The sequence below is a fragment of the Protomyctophum parallelum genome (assembly GCF_964188405.1).
Source record: "Protomyctophum parallelum genome assembly, chromosome: 18".
NCBI lineage: Eukaryota > Metazoa > Chordata > Actinopteri > Myctophiformes > Myctophidae > Protomyctophum > Protomyctophum parallelum.
In genome coordinates, this window is record NC_139716.1 from 40,131,616 (window position 1) to 40,149,115 (window position 17,500).

General features: G+C 40.8%; 2 protein-coding genes across 5 annotated transcripts in view; both read right to left on the reverse strand.

Annotated features, from left to right (window-relative positions):
- Positions 1–10,683, reverse strand: part of cd99l2 (CD99 molecule-like 2) — a 33,422-nt gene extending 22,739 nt beyond the window's left edge. For 3 of the 4 annotated variants that reach the window (XM_083788999.1, XM_083788997.1, XM_083789000.1), the window contains exon 1: positions 10,427–10,683. In XM_083788999.1, the coding sequence (XP_083645125.1) occupies positions 10,427–10,481 (55 nt within the window). In that variant the 5' untranslated portion in view covers positions 10,482–10,683. Of the gene's footprint in view, positions 1–735; positions 867–10,426 lie in introns of those variants that run through there. The other variant, XM_083788998.1, reaches the window with a different exon arrangement.
- A 5,325-nt stretch (positions 10,684–16,008) lies between these two features.
- arrb2b (arrestin, beta 2b) overlaps positions 16,009–17,500 on the reverse strand; it is a 33,796-nt gene continuing 32,304 nt past the window's right edge. Inside the window, exon 14 of the mRNA XM_083788855.1 lies at positions 16,009–17,500. This exon is cut by the window's right edge and continues 1,080 nt beyond it. The gene's annotated coding sequence lies outside the window, so the exon portion shown is untranslated.

Genomic DNA, 17,500 nt, shown 5'->3' on the forward strand with positions numbered 1-17,500 from the left:
TTGGCAATTCTTTCTGGACTTTGAAAGCAGTTTTAGCTGCAGTACCACACTGTCCTGAGGTGGAGAGGGTGCTGATATGCAGATTATTTAATTTGAGTCATTATAATACTCATGCTAGATAAAACCAGGCTTGTTTCCATTCCATGCCAGCTTGGAAAATCAACAATGGTGGACATTGTAAACAAAGTGGAAATGCAAATTTGCAACTGAAGACTGAAGAAAAGGAGGAATTATACAAAGTAGGGTGACATTGATGACATCACGATGAGACCAAAATCAGTCGAGCTGTTTCTGAGAGCAATTTCCATTAAAACACCCATATGATATGAAAGCCTGATTGTTCAAAATTGGTTATTTGTGGGGATAGAAAACACACATTGGAGCCCCAAAAACACAAAAGAAAATTAAAAAGTTGAATTTTATGTTATAGGTCCTTTAAAACAAACACATCCGTGCAACTGCGGGTCTTACTGTACAGACCTCGGCTACTGCAGTTTTCTCTCACACAGATTAAATTTGAGCGTACAACATAGATAGCCTACAGTGCACGGTGGACCCACTTCAACTAATGAACTAAAATGTTTATGAGATATAATGGCACGGCTGCCAAGTACTGTACATTGCAGGCAGTAACAGTACTGTAACTGTACTGTAGCCTACCTGTTAATGTTTTTTTTGGGCAGCTGTTGTTGTTGATGATGATTTTGCCATTGTGAGACTGAATTAACTACTCACCTAATGCCGCCGACGCAGAGGTTCCATGTTTAATGTACTTCCAAAGTGTGTACATGGTTTTAAGTCAAAGACGCATGCGTTTCATATGGTAAATATATTAACTTTGGCTAAAAGGGTTAATCCACCAGCACCACCACTTCTTGTTTACTATTCTTGGCAGCTTGGCTACAACCGAAACTGACTTCCTCTTCCTCTTCAAAATAGAGCAGTAAATAGTATGCCGTGAGTGAACTTACAGGAAGACATTTGTATAGCGACCTGAGATAATGCTCAATGGGCCCACTGCCCGTTGACATAGAAAAGTAGACGCCTCATTCGTCCGCTGCAATTCATTGGAGCGACCGTTCTCACACTGAGGCCCAGAGAAGTGCTCCCATAGAGTTATATGGACATGAGTGTCATGGCGGCCTCCAGTCACGTGACTCACGAGCGTCCTTTCCTTTCATTACGTTCCTTGGCACCAACCTGACCTCAAGCCCCCACAATGGCTGGTCCATTGTGGCCAACGTTGAAGCGCTCGTCCCTACTGGTCAGAGCTGGGACTGCAGGCGGGCCCGGCGTGCATTCAACACGAGGAAACCCGGGCCGTGCATCTGGGGTTTAACTTCTGCATTTCCGCTCCTCACTCTTTCCTTTAAAACTCTTATGATTCACCGCTGCCTGGCTTGCAAATTGACTGCGCGCAACGCTGTGTGATCGTCACCCCCTCTGACGGCCCACCGTTGGTGTTCATTCAATGTTATGTGCTGAAAAAGCGTGGCTTTGCACCATGTCTCGAGGTTCTATAGCTACTTTTGATGCCTTTAATTGTGTGTCGCTGTAGGGGTGCGTTGCGTTAGTCCGATGTCCCAATAATCTGACTACCCAATATTCTGACCATAGAGCCCCATAACCCCAAACCCTAACCCTTAGGGCAGGGTTCCCCAATTAATTTTCCTCAAGGGCCATATTTTGCAGTGGTGGAAAATAACGAAGTACAATTACTTCGTTACTGTACTTAAGTACACGTTTTGAGAATTTGTACTTTTATTTACTATTTTTATTTTGCTGTATTTTTACTTTTACTTCGTTACATTTACAAGTAAAAAATCGTACTTTTAATCCGCTACATTAAAATTGGACACCTTTCGTTACTCGCTACACATTTCCGCGCAAAATATGAGAAATATGCGGGGCTCGCTTGATCGCCTCACTCATTCGTTCACATCAAGGGGCTGCTTCAAAACGCCACTGAGAAACTTCCACTGACATGAATAGCGGAGGGGCGGAGCTTCGCGCCAGTTCAGTCTCTATCCTTTTAATACTCTATGGTTCACACTCACGCAGAAGCATGTTGGTGCGGTCCGGTGAAAAAGCTGGACAGAAGCGCCCGTCTATCTCTCTCGGTCTCTCTCTCTGGTGCCGTGAATAAATTACAGCGAGCCGCGCTGTGTGTGTGTGTGTGTGTGTGTGTGTGTGTGTGTGTGTGTGTGTGTGTGTGTGTGTGTGTGTGTGTGTGTGTGTGTGTGTGTGACGTGCGCTGCATCTGCTGGTTATTGCAGTTCTGTTTTCGTCACATACACAGCTTAACTTCAGGAACGTTACACTCACCGATCCAGGTGATTGCAATAATAATCACTGTAGGCCTAGTGCATTGCATGTAAACGTCTGTCAAACGGGATGGTTGTTAAAGTTGATATCGGTTTTAACTTTCTCCCCAATAATGTAATCCACATTTGTGCATAGGCCTATAGCCTACTGTATAGGCTTTTTTGACTAGATTTAGAAATTGCAATGGCTCTCCCCATTCTCCCCTAAATGACTGTCTACCCCCATCTGAAATATATTTTTGTGTGAGCTGCTTGCAACCTGAGTTGTTTGTAATGTTTGTAATGATAGTAAACACAAACATTGTCCTAACACAAACATTAAATGCCATTGATAATGAATGGTCAGTTTCTAGTGTTTATCCCAACACAAACATTAAATGCCATTGATAATGAATGGTCAGTTTCTAGTGTTTATCCCAACACAAACATTAAATGCCATTGATAATGAATGGTCAGTTTCTAGTGTTTATCCTAACACAAACATTAAATGCCATTGATAATGAATGGTCAGTTTCTAGTGTTTATCCCAACACAAACATTAAATGCCATTGATAATGAATGGTCAGTCTCTAGTGTTTATCCCAACACAAACATTAAATGCCATTGATAATGAATGGTCAGTCTCTAGTGTTTATCCCAACACAAACATTAAATGCCATTGATAATGAATGGACAGTTTCTAGTGTTTATCCCAACACAAACATTAAATGCCATTGATAATGAATGGTCAGTTTCTAGTGTTTATCCCAACACAAACATTAAATGCCATTGATAATGAATGGTCAGTTTCTAGTGTTTATCCTAACACAAACATTAAATGCCATTGATAATGAATGGTCAGTTTCTAGTGTTTATCCCAACACAAACATTAAATGCCATTGATAATGAATGGTCAGTCTCTAGTGTTTATCCCAACACAAACATTAAATGCCATTGATAATGAATGGTCAGTCTCTAGTGTTTATCCCAACACAAACATTAAATGCCATTGATAATGAATGGACAGTTTCTAGTGTTTATCCCAACACAAACATTAAATGCCATTGGCCAGTTTCAAGACGAGTGTTGAAATAAAGCCACTGTTGGACTTCATTTCTTTGTAGGCATTTTGAAAAGCATGTTGTACTTTTTACTTGTACTTTGTACTTTTTACTTTTATACTTAAGTACATTTTACACCGGGTACTTTTTGTACTTAAGTACATTTAATTTGAGGTACTTTTGTACTTTTACTTAAGTAACTTTCTCAATGGGTACTTTGTACTTTTACTTAAGTAATTTTCAAGTAGAGAATCAGTACTTCTACTTAAGTAAAATATTTTTGTACTTTTTCCACCACTGATATTTTGACTAGCGTACCAGGCTGGGGGCCGAGTCTGCACGCGCGAGGTCGAGGTCTTGCCCTGAAAATTCATTTTCAGGGCAAGACTCCATTTGAAAAGGATGCCCAGTTTGACATGCATAGGCTACTGACCCCCATTTAATGCCATTTATATCTGGGACACACAAAAAAACATTTTTTTTTTTTGGAAATTCTTTCATGGGCCACAAGGGGGCGCTCTGTGGGCCGCAAATGGCCCGCGGGCCGCCTATTGGGGAACCCTGCCTTAGGGGTATGGTTCTCACACAGTATCAAATGAACATGAGGTGGTGTCACACCAGGGGGGCAGTCAGACAGATATTTTGTGAAGCCACTGAGGAAATCGGGATTTCCTGAAAGTTCATATAATGGCCTGTTGTGGCGCTGTCATTGGGCCCAAAAAAAACCCATAGCCCCATAGAAGTCCATGTATTTGGGCCCAACTTCACCTAGACTGTATTACCTTAATAAACATGGTCATGAATACTTTCTGCTTCCAGTCACTAGTTTAAAGTCTCATTTCTAATGTCATAATATTCTTTTTGGAAAATGATGGTCCCATTTATTAAAAAAATGACCATAAAGTCGCGTATGTTCTGAGGGGCGTGGCTACCATTACAGTCTATGATCGGGATTCCCCACCCACTCGAGTCAAAATAAAAACCAACGGAGAAGAAGGGGGGAAGTCCCGCCTCGTTGTCTGGGCCAGCCAATGGGCCAGCTGGGCCCAAACGGATCTAGAAAGATGGTGACTTACAGTGCAAGGACTGACAGGCTTCATTTTACGTTCATGTTAGACCCGGGGAACGCTTTGTCCATATTTTTTACAGTCTATGTGTCACACACACATAATCAAGAGCTTATCTTTCTCTCTCTCTCTCTCTCTCTCACTTTCTCTCTCTCTCTCTCACACACACACACTCACACACACACACACACACACACACACACACACACACACACACACACACACACACACACACACACACACAATCATCTAGCTTATGTATTTCATCATGTCACTACATGAATCCTTTAATAACACCCTGTGAGATCACCTCATCAGTGCTGTAGGGTAATGCTAACTACGACTAAACAAATAAATCATAAAAAAAAAACGTTAGTTACCTGAAATGAAAATAAAATCGATAAAACTGAAACTGTATTGCGTGTTTACGAAATGGACTAGAACTGTCATGATTTATATTGGTGTACTTTTATTTTGTTGTAGGCCTATATCTAGTGTCTTTTGGTTTCCTCTGTTGTCTATTGTTACCTGTGTGTTGTCTCAACTCCCACTAATTACTAGTTTTCTCCACCTGTGTCCTGTTAGTCTCCCAGCCAATTCCTATGTTGATTGTCACCTGTGTGTCTACTTAAACCCTCAGAATCAGTTCCTTTTGTCCCCTGTTAGATTATAGGTGTTGATTCGACCTGCTCTGCATTTTGAGTCTCGATCACCATGACAAAAACTAACTACACCCATAGACAAAATGTCCTTTCTCAAAACTCTTTAAAAGATAGCAAAAATATACATGCTCACAGGGCGTCGCCATGTGATGCGTTGTGAGCTTGTAGGTCTGCTATTTCTGAAGAACTGCTATTTCTGCTATAATTCTGTGGTGCATGCTTTCAACCTTAATCCGGTCGTTTTAACGCATCCCTCACCAACCTTAATCCGGTCGGACCAATGCTATGTCGAACCAATGTCTGCCTCTCATAATGGGGATATTGTTGACTAATGACTACCCCATATAAAATTAAGAAAAATAACAATATAACCATAGAAAGTAATTTATCCGACATTCATCAAGATGGGTAAACGCCGTTACGGTTACTGACATTTGAATGGCTCGCATTACTCTCGTTTACCTTGTGTGAAAATAGCCGACAACATCATGAGGATTAAAGGTTTACTATGATCTGACTTCTACTCTCACACGTATGAGCCACATCTGTGACCCCGAAATAAAGATGGCCATAATAACATAACACAATATGCTTAAGTTATTTGTATACATGTACAAGAGAGTTTTATGCATAACACTGCACAGCACAGCCTGATCATTCAAGAACTTTACTCCACTGACCCAAATCTACTCCCACAGGTCTCTCTGTCTCTCTCTCACACACACTGCACTGTTAGGATAACTTACTGGATGTTGCTTCACCATCCTGACATTCTGTGTAGGAGGATTACAGTATAGCAGTGAGCTATACTGTAACTGTACTGTACTGTACACACTATAGTGTGTGTGTCAGAAAGAAAGTCACACAATTGTACAAAGTAGTAACTGAATTTGTGTGGATGAAAGTAATGGAAACATTCAAAATACTTGGGAGAATAAGGTTTGGGAGGATATGGGGTCCATTCTTTCAATTCATTCAGAATTTGAATCCGTCTCTGCTTGGGGATGAGTGAGGTCTGCTGGACTTTTGTTTTAAAAGTAGCTTATACTGTGATTGGATTGTATGGATTGTATTGGATTGGATTATGGATGTATCATGTACCTATGTTTCTTTTTATTTTTATATAGGATTTTGTGTACTGTTGTTTTGTCTGTTTTTGTCTGCCTTTTATTTTTCAACTTTTACTGATCTTGTATTTAAGGTTTGTTTGTCTTGTTTTCTGTTGTCCTTTTTCTTTGGGGTGAAAATTCAATGTGTTTACTCTTTTATGTCATACTTGTGGGGTTTATTTAAGAGAAGCTGTTAATGTTAATTATTCTTTTTCAAACTCTATCTCAATAATGCTTCTGTGAAAAAAACCAATAAACAAAGTTATAAAAAAAAATAAAGAAAATATACTTGGGAGAATATATGGCCCATCATAGCGGCTGGAATCGGTACATATAGGCGCTGGCACCGAACTCTTGTCTTTTCCCGCTGTTTTGCCCATGAAGTGGGCGACTGCCTGGGCATGGTATTGAGGTTATGTTTAGGCATAGTTTCTGTAAATTTAAGGTTAGGTTTCTGGGTTAAGGACTTCAGTGTTCTAATCAGTACCTTACAAATGTGTTTATGTTCAGCATAAGCACAGTACAAAAGAGTCTGGGCAATTATGTTGTGTTTAGTTTCTGTAAGGCTAAGGTTAAGGTTAAGGTGAGGCATATATGGATAATATGGTTAAGATTAAGGTTAGGTTTTAGGCATACTTTTAGTGAGGATTAGGTTAAACCCATTCTGACCGGGCACCCATTTTGGTGTCGGCATCATGTTGTGCTTTAGCTATTGAAAAATAGCAGATCTACAAGCTCATATCGCGCCACCGAGTGGCGCGATACGAGCTTGTAGGTCTGCCATTTTTGAAAAATCGAAGAGCGACTGACATTTTTTAGAATCTGATCTCAAGTCAGAATGGGTTGATCAGACCAGTGTGTGTCCAGTGGAAACCTCGTATGAATCTGATCTCAGGTCAGAATTGGTTCATCAGACCAGTGTGTGTCCAGTGGAAACCTCGTATGAATCTGATCTCAGGTCAGAATGGGTTAAAGATAGGCATATAACCACGCCCAGTCGCCCACCTTGGAGAAACACCAACGAAAGAGGTAGTCTTCCTACAGTGCAACCAAAAAGTGTTCATTCACCAACACAAAGCTTACAAAAACCAAATTATCATTGGAAGACAGAACAGCAACCTGTGTACGTGTGGACCTTCATCATCATCAGCCACGCATGATGAAGGTCCAAGTGACCAAACAACACGTTACACAATGTCTATTCTGTCTAATTGTGTGGATGTTTGACCCTCACTTGTACAGTGATGCCAGTACACTCACAGGAGACACAACGTGCTCTGTGCTGTGTGACTATCTGTGCTGTAACTGCTGTTTACACTGTAGATGAGCCAAAACACAAGTAGTGCAGCCTTGAAAAATCTTGGCTAATTCTCTGCCAACTGTTGCCTAGAAAGGCATACGCACACACACACACACACACACACACACGCATGCACGCACGTAGATAGGCCGCGGCGGGTAGATGAATCAGGGTGCGTTCACCTCACCTCATGTACGGACATTACCTCACCAAAACCTACGCACGCACGCACACACGCACACACACACACGACATCACTCATGACATCACTCATGTACAGTTAAGTATGACATCAGTCATGACAGCATTCATGCATGACATCATTCATGCATGCACTTCAGTAAATTACTGTCCGTCACTTCATGAGACTGAGAACAAATCAAGAGATTCATTGAATAAGGCAATGGTTCTCAATATGGAAACGTGTGAAGATTTGTGAACAATTTTAATTGCACAAATCTTGTATGGGGTGGCATATGCACAAAATATTTTCAGATGGGGGTCCAAGGTCTTTCCTTCTGTCTGTCTGACTGTCTGTCTGTCTCTTTCTGTCTCTGTTTCTCCGCCCTCACTCTCTTTCTTTCTCTCCCTCGCTGTCTCTCTCTCTATCGCTCTCTGTCTCTGTCTGCCCCCCCCCTCCCTCTCTCTCTCTCTCTCTCTCTCTCTCTCTCCCTCTCTCTCTCTCTCTCTCTCTCTCTCTGTCCTCCAGATCTTGCAGTACACCATACCATGCCTGCTTCACTCTGAATCAATTTTCTACCATTCAGTTCTGATAATAGACAGAGAAGACAGAAGCACAAAGAAGCACACACACAATAGAATACATTTAAAAAAGATGGTTCAGGATTAAGCCGCACAACAGTTTGTCTGTGTGTGTGTGTGTGTGTGTGTGTGTGTGTGTGTGTGTGTGTGTGTGTGTGTGTGTGTGTGTGTGCGTGCGTGTGTGCCCATAGACTGCCACCCTCGGGGGGTGAATGGGCACCTGTCTCGAGAGGAGTAGAGGAGGGGTGTCTTTAATGAGACAGTGTGTGCGTGCATGCATGCGTGCGTGCGTGCGTGCGTGCGTGCGTGCGTGCGTGCGTGCGTGCGTGCGTGCGTGCGTGCGAGAGATCCCATCTCAACTAAGCAGTAGTAGGCTATACATTACTGTTTGCCATAATGTAATCAGCTACCAAATTGAGTCTCTCAAACATGTATTCACTGCAGCGCATTTCATGAATCCCAAAATACTTTTTTCTTTCGTCAGCAATCCATGCATTATTAACTGCATCCACGTGGACACACACAAGGATATTACGATCAGTTTAAATACTTATAATAACCTCTAATCTTATATACTATCTACTACTTAAAACGGCCCTGAGTTGCATTTGCAGATCTACACACAATTCTGAACACAGCACTCGATTGAATGAATGTTCCAGCCAGAATAGGGATGATGCTGGGGTTCAAGTGGATGTCCCACATCCTCCATTAAGGGCGTATCTTTGTAGATCCAACAGGCGAAAATTCAACGATAAAATTCCGATCTCAAGCTGGCTTTGGTGTGATTATGGGGGAAAGGAGGGGGACTCAAAGTGGGGGTCCGGGGACCCCCTTATATACAGCATCCATGAGGTGGTTCCACGTGAGTCCCCCCCCCAAGCAAAATGAGTTCATATAGCATCAAAATCTGTTACCCATATATATATATGCACATCGGCTATAAATCAAAGATTCTTGAAAAAAAGAAATCCATATTAATTTGGGGGGGTCCCTGACATAAAAAGAAAATAATGTTTGAGAACCACTGAACAATAAGAACCATTGAAAGATATAGGTTCTTTAAATAACCTTGATGCATATTAATACAGCTGTACATGAGTGTACTACTGTCTCCTAGAGGATGCACGCTCCCAGCTCCCTGCATGGTACACCATGTTCCGTTACCGGCAAATGATGTGACCAGACTGCTAAACCATCCTCACTCACATCCATCCATCCAGCCGAGAACCTCGCATTTATAAACCCCTTTATCCACGCTTCCTTTTCTCCATCACTTATATACTTCCATCCCTTTGTCTCACAAACACACACCTTTTTATTGAACATTGAACATGAAAGCCATGCTTTATGGGGCTGGCCTGCATGTGAATCAATAGTATATGCCAATATTGTTCAATATTGTCTGGGATTTTGGATACAAAAGCTTGCAATATTATGATACATATTCCTTCTTTGATAAACTGGATTATGGTAAGAGTATGCCATTTTCTGATATTATTATTTCCTTTTAAATGACTTGCCTAATTTACTAGGCCTATTTATTATATGTACCTATTTAGTATTAATAATACATCTAATTATTGTGTGAATATATATTACAAACACACTAATAGGCCTAGTCATCGCCACAGTAAATAAAAAATATATATAATATTTGATGTGATCGATATTGCCCTGCCCTAAAACATGAAGGTTAATTGGTAAAATATATATATATATAAATATGGTTAATATGTCAAGACATCGTGATTAACTGCACACAAAACCCATGCACAGTGGCAATTGTATAACTCTCGGAGTGTCCAAATTAAACTAATTCCCAGAGTTTAAATTAACAGTGAGAAAAACGGGTTTTAAAGGGTGTATTAGATCAGGAGGTTTTCTATTTAAACAGCTGTGTGCGCCGCTGGGCTGTATTATAACAACACCTTATAACAGTGTGACTGTCTGACTGTCTGACCACACGCCATGCATGACCGGCCCTTCTCTTCTCTTTGCAACTATATAACCCCGGCCCGGCGTCAACACAAAACGCTGCCTGCTGGAAAACACCGGTGTCTGTCTCTCTGCCATCCCATAATATAGTCCCCCGTGCAGCCATGATGCCATGCTGTGTGGAAGCCAACAAAAGAAGTAGACCCCGGCCGGTGCAGACTTACCTTTCACTGCCAACACAGACAGCACCAGCAAAGCCACACACAATCTGCGCTCCATGCCTGAAAAAGAAGAGCAAGGAAAAAGTCCACCCGGGCTTTTTTCAGCAGAGAAAAAGCTGCGTTATTTTAGAATAAATATTATTATAGGCAGGTTGATAATCTTTAGTTTGAGGCTAGGTTTTAAAGGTTTTTTTCTTAAAAAAAAAGAAGACGTCTCTTTGGTTTAATCCTGTAGGCTACGTTGAACCAGACAGCGTCAGCCGCAGTGAACGGGTCTGTGGACTGCAGCACAATTCACACCCGTTGTTACGCCCGAGTTGGAGGGGTTGTCGAATTCGGAGGCCGCCAGGGGTCGCTGTTTTGCAGCGTGGGGCTGAAGGAAAAGTGTTGATTGCGTATACTGTGCTTGCTACTTGGACAATGTGAGAAATATGATTCATAAATCATATATTCTATTTATTTATTTTTTACTAAAGGACCACTTCACCCATTTAAACCTATCTTGTCATCACTAATGTTTGTAATAAAATGGGCCTGGCACCATTTATGTCCTTATTCACTCTGTGTCTTGGTGGGCTGTTGACAGTTCAGAAACCTGTTACCTGCCTATAGTGCCTATACCAGTGACAGTGACGTCATCATCAAATGGGATTTTCAATAGAAACTACAGCCTTTCTCTTACTGGAATGTCAGCATGCTGAAATAGAAGCATTAAATGGATATTTCACTTTAAAAAAAAAACATTTCATCGTCTACTCGGGCTTATGTGAACACCCCAGACAGTTTTTAAGTTGCTCGATTCAGTATTGAGATATTTGATAATATTCCATTTTCCTTATACCTTATTTTTTCCTCATTCTTTCCCTGATGCTTTTCATTTTCCACAAAATAAATGAAAAAAGTAATAGAAAACAAAAACACAGGCATCTCACGGAATACCAACGAAGAAGTCGCCCCTTTTGTGTAAATGTGACCTAAGTAAATTATTCCCAACCTTAACCTCAGTCAAACGGTGCCTAAACCGAACCCTATTCCTCTATTCCTAAGCGTACCTCCATTTAAAACTATGCCTAACCCAAACTTATTTCTAACTTGATCTAAGGAAAACTAAATAAATAATGCAAAAATCGCCTCACCGAGCTGTCGGTGTAAGGTGAGCAAAAATGAGTTTTTGTTTAATCTAAAATGGTTGAAATGGAATGGAGTTTGAAGTTACAATGGGTTATTTCTATAGGAAGGGGGCGGGGTAGATAAAATGAATATCAAATACTGAATCGAGCAACTTAAAAACTGTCTAGGGTGCTCAAAGTTTGAGAGGACCTGTGATGTCATTACATACTTTTTATTTGTGTTTTTTTCTATTCATTTGGTCATTAAGGTCCACAGAATGAGAGGTCTGCTCTGCCGGAAACATCGCGAAAAAAGTTTATGGCCATTTTTGTATGGCTGTGGAGTGGAGAAGAAGTTTAAAATATAAATACATGAAAAGTAAATGTAGCCTAAGTCAGAATTGCACTTAGGCCTGTGCTTTAAGTGCTTCACTGCTTGAGCAAATGTAGGTTATCTTTCCACCACTGTTGAAATCAAGCCAGACTCAGATTAAGATGGGCCACCACGTTTGTTGTAACAGCGTGAAAAAGCAGCATGTCGAATCGTATTACAGGGGGGGGCGAAGGGCGGATCCTCTCTCTTTATATCACACTGGTGACCGTGTTTTTACGTGAGTAAAAGTAGTTGTAACAACAACCCAGCTTTGAAATACTTGAGAGAATAAAGACAGGCTACAATATTTGCATCTGATGATATGCAGCCTTTGTAGAAGTATAGTTTAGGCCTATAGGAGAAGTTAACTATCAAATATAGGCATATGACTTATGAGTAATAATACAGACAAAATACTTAAGTATATATGCATGCTTGAGTAAATGTACTGAGGTGCTTTCCACTATAGCCTAGTACTGATCATGAAAAAAGTAGCAAAGTATAATCATGATGATGCCATCACTGTGAGTCATGCATGACCAGGCTTATGCAAAGGTTTACAGTAAATGTAATTTAGCATGTTACTTATACAGATGCCAGAGACTTTGAGCTGGCATCCTATAGTTTATACATAAATACAGTTTGCCATGCCATCTTTTCATTGTCTTGTTAGTCAGTGTGCCATATAATAGAAGAGTGGACATAATTTGATGAATTGAACAATGTGGACCCTGTTGTAAACAAGTGTAATGCTTAATTGGGTCGTCCACTCACAGTTAACAGTCTTTGTATTGAGTTTGTGCTTAAAATGTACTGTAAATTCTACAAACTGTTAATAAATATTTCAATCAATCAATCAATCAATCAATCCTGAGCGGTGCAACTATACATTTATTGTTATAGTACTTACTGTGCTCTGTACTGTATTGTAGTGTACTGTGCTCTGTACTGTGATTATTTTTGGAAAAAATCTTTGAGAAATGAGAATTGGAGTTGGTCCCCGGGGGGTCCCCAGAACATCCAGACCTGTTCCGGTGAGCCTTCCCGCATCTAAAATGGTCGAGAAATGACAGAGTTACCGCGTGGGGGTCCCCGGGGGGTCCCCGGAGCATCCAGACCCCAGGAACAGGCCCAGGTAGCCGGCCCTGTTCCGGCGAGCCTTCTGTGTTTCGGACACGTACAGGGACACGTATAGGGACACACATAGCTGCGTAATGGAGTGGAGGCACCTCTCAGAAAACTCTCTCTCACATGCACACATGCTCACCCTCCCCTGTGCCAATGTTGGTACCCTTCCCCTGGTTTATAGTCTTTAGACTGATGATAGCTGGTTTGGTTTACCTATAATCTATTGCTGTGGATACAACACTGTCTCTCTGCATTTGATATATGTGTTTACCTTGCTTAGATACTGTAAATCGGTCTGGATTAAATACTCTGCACTTTAACGTTTGCCCTATAACTCTTGAACTGTAAATCATCAAAAAAAATCTGGATTCCTCTGGTCACACCCAAGATCTTCCATTATTTCGAATTTTCTTCAAAAAACACAGATTTTGTCCAAATCTCACAAAGATCAGTACACAAGATCTCTGGACCTATACGATTAAAACACCACAGGCAGAATTGTGATAGTCTGTATCGTTCAACCGTAATCGAACGGGTAAGGACTAGTTTTGAGGACCCAGCAGCCATAGCCACTTGCCCAAATGTGCCCAAAATGTGCTGACCTCATCACATTTGTCATTATCTACGGTCTATGGCCGTTTTTATCCCAAGGAGTGTATTTTGTGCAAAACTAATGCTTGGAATGGATTCAGAATCATGAAAACCCCCTAGTTTGACATGTCACATGTTACTTAAAGGTATATTCAGTGATTTCACTCAAAAAAACTTTGGTTTCGTTTTTGGCTGGGACCTAAGCCTTTCATCCAATCAGGATAGAGAGCCAAAAACGAAACCTAAGGTTTTTTGACCCCCAGGGGTTAACTGGGGACAGGGAGGAACTCCTTATATGGTCAGCACACTCTATAGTAGAGAGGATTATCACAACAAAACAAAAAAATAAGTGATATTTGAATTAAGTGAAATCACTGAATATACCTTTAAAGCAAAAATAAAGTTTGACATTTTTGTAATTGTTGCCTGCCATAGGATGTTAATGGTAGGGTCACAAGAAACCCCTATAAAGTTCCCAATACTAACCGCTGGTCAACAAGTGGATTCATGAATGTATATATATATATAGACAATATTTTAGGCCAATAAAAAAGACTATACCAAATTTCCCACCCGCCCACCTCGGCTGCTGGACAGTGGCGTGCACAGACATTTAGAGGGGCAGGTGCTCAAGTGAAAAAAAGGGCACCTTGTGCAGCGCATTTTGGGGCGGGAACCCATTTTGGTGCTTTAGCTATTGAAAAATAGCAGATCTACAAGCTCATAGCGCGCCACCGAGTGGCGCGCTACGAGCTTGTAGGTCTGCTATTTATTTTTTTATCGAAGAACCACTGACATAGAAACATAGCTTTAGATTGTGGGGGGCCTAAATAATATAGTAGAAGCGTTTTTTATCAAGATTTGATCAATGTCACCGCATGGTCCACACACTACAAATTAAGAAAAAAAAGAAAAAGTTTTATTTTTATTTTTTAAGAGCAAAATTGCCAAAAGGGCAGGGGGTGCTCTAGCACCCCCTAGTGTCTATCTGTGCACGCCACTGCTTCTGGACTACTCCCACTCATATGCACCCTCCCGCTGCCCACAGTCAGCCAGCCAGTTACAGTGGAGGTTTACAGTCACACCTGCACTTCATTTGTTCGTCACACTTTTGTTTACTGTGTTTTCGCACATGTTTGCCCTGGAGTTAATGACCTCCCTTTTGCCTGCCGGTATTTGGGGTTTGTTTGCCAGGGCTTTGGTGGACTTTGGAGTTTTTGTGAGCTGCTATAATTTCCTATTAAACCCCTGTTTAGGCTAATCTTAATATATGAAGATTGTGAGGTATAAGGTATTAATTAGATAGTAGTGTTAATTAAATATTAAGTATGTTGATGCCAAAATGCGGCTATTTAGCTCAGTGAGAGTGCAGTTGTACACTACTGCATTAACCCAATTTTGCAGAGCATCTAGCTAACTATGATTATTGTAATTTGATTTTCATTTTATTGAATGTGTACACATTCTTACACACACAGGACAATGCATGCTAGTTGTTTAGAATCATTGCTTTATTTTCTAAAATGCAGTACAAAATAAAACAGCATATTTTCATTTTATTGACTAAAATAACATTGCATTTACAGTATATAGCTTATAGTTTCCTTTAACACCAGGCGAACTGTATATATCTTCATATAATTGTTTCCCAGTGCCATTGAAGTACAGTATGCTATGAATCTTAATTTCACTAATAGGTTGTATAGCTTATATTATTAACCCATTCTGACCGGGCACCCATTTTGGTGTAAGCATCATGTTATGCTTTAGCTATTGAAAAATAGCAGATCTACAAGCTCATATCGTGCCACCGAGTGGCGCGATACGAGCTTGTAGGTCTGCTATTTTTGAAAAATCGAAGAGCGACTGACATTTCTAGAATCTGATCTCAGGTCAGAATGGGTTAAGCTCCTTTAGGAGTAGGCCAGTGGTTCTCAAAGTGGGGTCCGGTGACCCCCAGGGGTCCGGTGACCCCCAGGGGTCCGGTGACCCCCCAGGGGTCCGGTGACCCCCAGGGGTCCTTGGTTCCATATAGGTTAGTTTAACCACTTTACAGTAACTCTATACATTGACTACTTGAAAATAGCAGATCCACAAGATCTCAACGCATAGCAATACGATGAATATTTGCATATGGGGGTCCATGGCCAAATACATGTTAATTTGGATCACATGAACGTTTGAGAACCACTGATTTAGGTTAAAAAAAAAAAGTGCACACAACTAAATCAGTGCACAATATAGTCTAAAAACCAACATGACGGTCACATTATAGGATGCATAAGGGTCATAAGGTAGGATATGTTGCATAAGGATGAAGTGGGTAATATATAATATAAGATTCTGCATGAAGATCATATAGGGTAATGATGTAGGATATGCTGCATAAGGATCATTAGGTTTATAATGTTGGATGCTGCATAAGGATCATAACGGTAATAGTGTACACTGTAGGGTCATAAGGGTAATAATGTAGGATGCTGCATAAGGATGAACAGAGAAAACAAAACAAGACAGGCTAAATGATGTCTGAGTCAGACAGCAGCGATTCCACTCAGGTACACCAGAGGGCACTAAAATCAACAGACCACTTAAAGATGGCATGGTTTTGTTAAATAGCTCTATACTGTGATATGGGTATTTCATATAGAGCACTGGTTCCCTGAAGTGGGGTACGGGGACCCCCAGGGGTCCTTGATGGGGTTCCAGGGAGTCCCCAGCATAATGAGTCAAAATTGGCAATAGCATCAAAATCAGAATAACACCCTGAGCGCAGTGAGCGGCATAAACGGAGTTCTCCGTCCTATCAAATAGTAACGCCCAGCGCTCAGAACGGAGATTAATAAAAGGACAGAGATTTATTGCTATGAAAATCGATCGCATCGCTCCACAGGCTGGGCTCAGCGTCTGTTGCGCAACATTCGATGTCATTTCCGTTTGGGATGTCATCAAAAATGTTCCCACCAATTTGATGTTTTAGACGGCCCATCGTCACGTTAGAATTAATCATACCTTCCGTTGCCGATCGCCTCTACATCCGGGATAGCGCCTGGTGTGTCGCTAAATGTGCTCCGTTGCTGTAAATCGCCGGGCGCTCTGATTTAATGGTCCTAAATACCCCCGGGCGTAATCTCTCTAACCCGAAAAACATTGGCTGAAAATGAAAAGTGGAAACATATAATCACAAAATATTTTCATATAATATAAATATAGGCTAAATATAGGGGGGTCCTTGACGTGAAAAAGTTTTAGAATTGATATGAATTGTTTGTTCAATAACAGGCGTCTCCCCATCTCTCCAGCTCTACATGAAATACATTTTCAGATGATGGCAATTAACATTTCAGCCAATCAGGGGAGAGTACCCATTCATCATCAGCTTCATTTTTTTCCCAGTTCCAATCGTGTCTGCTCATTTCTTGTAGTCATCACTTCCAATTTCACTTGTGTAATCTGTATCCTGACTGACTTCTCTGTCCTGATTGGATACAATTGGTATCCCGACCTGAAAATGCATTTTCTGTTCAATGAAGATGTGGAGAGACATGGATCTGTTACTGTACACACACTCTGTAGCAATCCGAATATAGAGCTATATATTTAACACTTATTTTAACCAAAGACAATCACTTACACTACCCCAATCCAATTCACAATAAACTATGATTAAAATTCCTGATTTAGAATATTTTCTAAATTCGATATATTCACACTATCCCTGCTAAAAGGAACTTTTGATCTTGCCACTATCGGGTAGAAACATTTTTTGTCCAAAAGTATCACATCTTTCAGTAAATGTTAGGGGAAAAAAGAAAAGAAAAAAGGTGTTCCAATGGATACAATGTAATAAAATAATTGAAATATTGAGATACACAG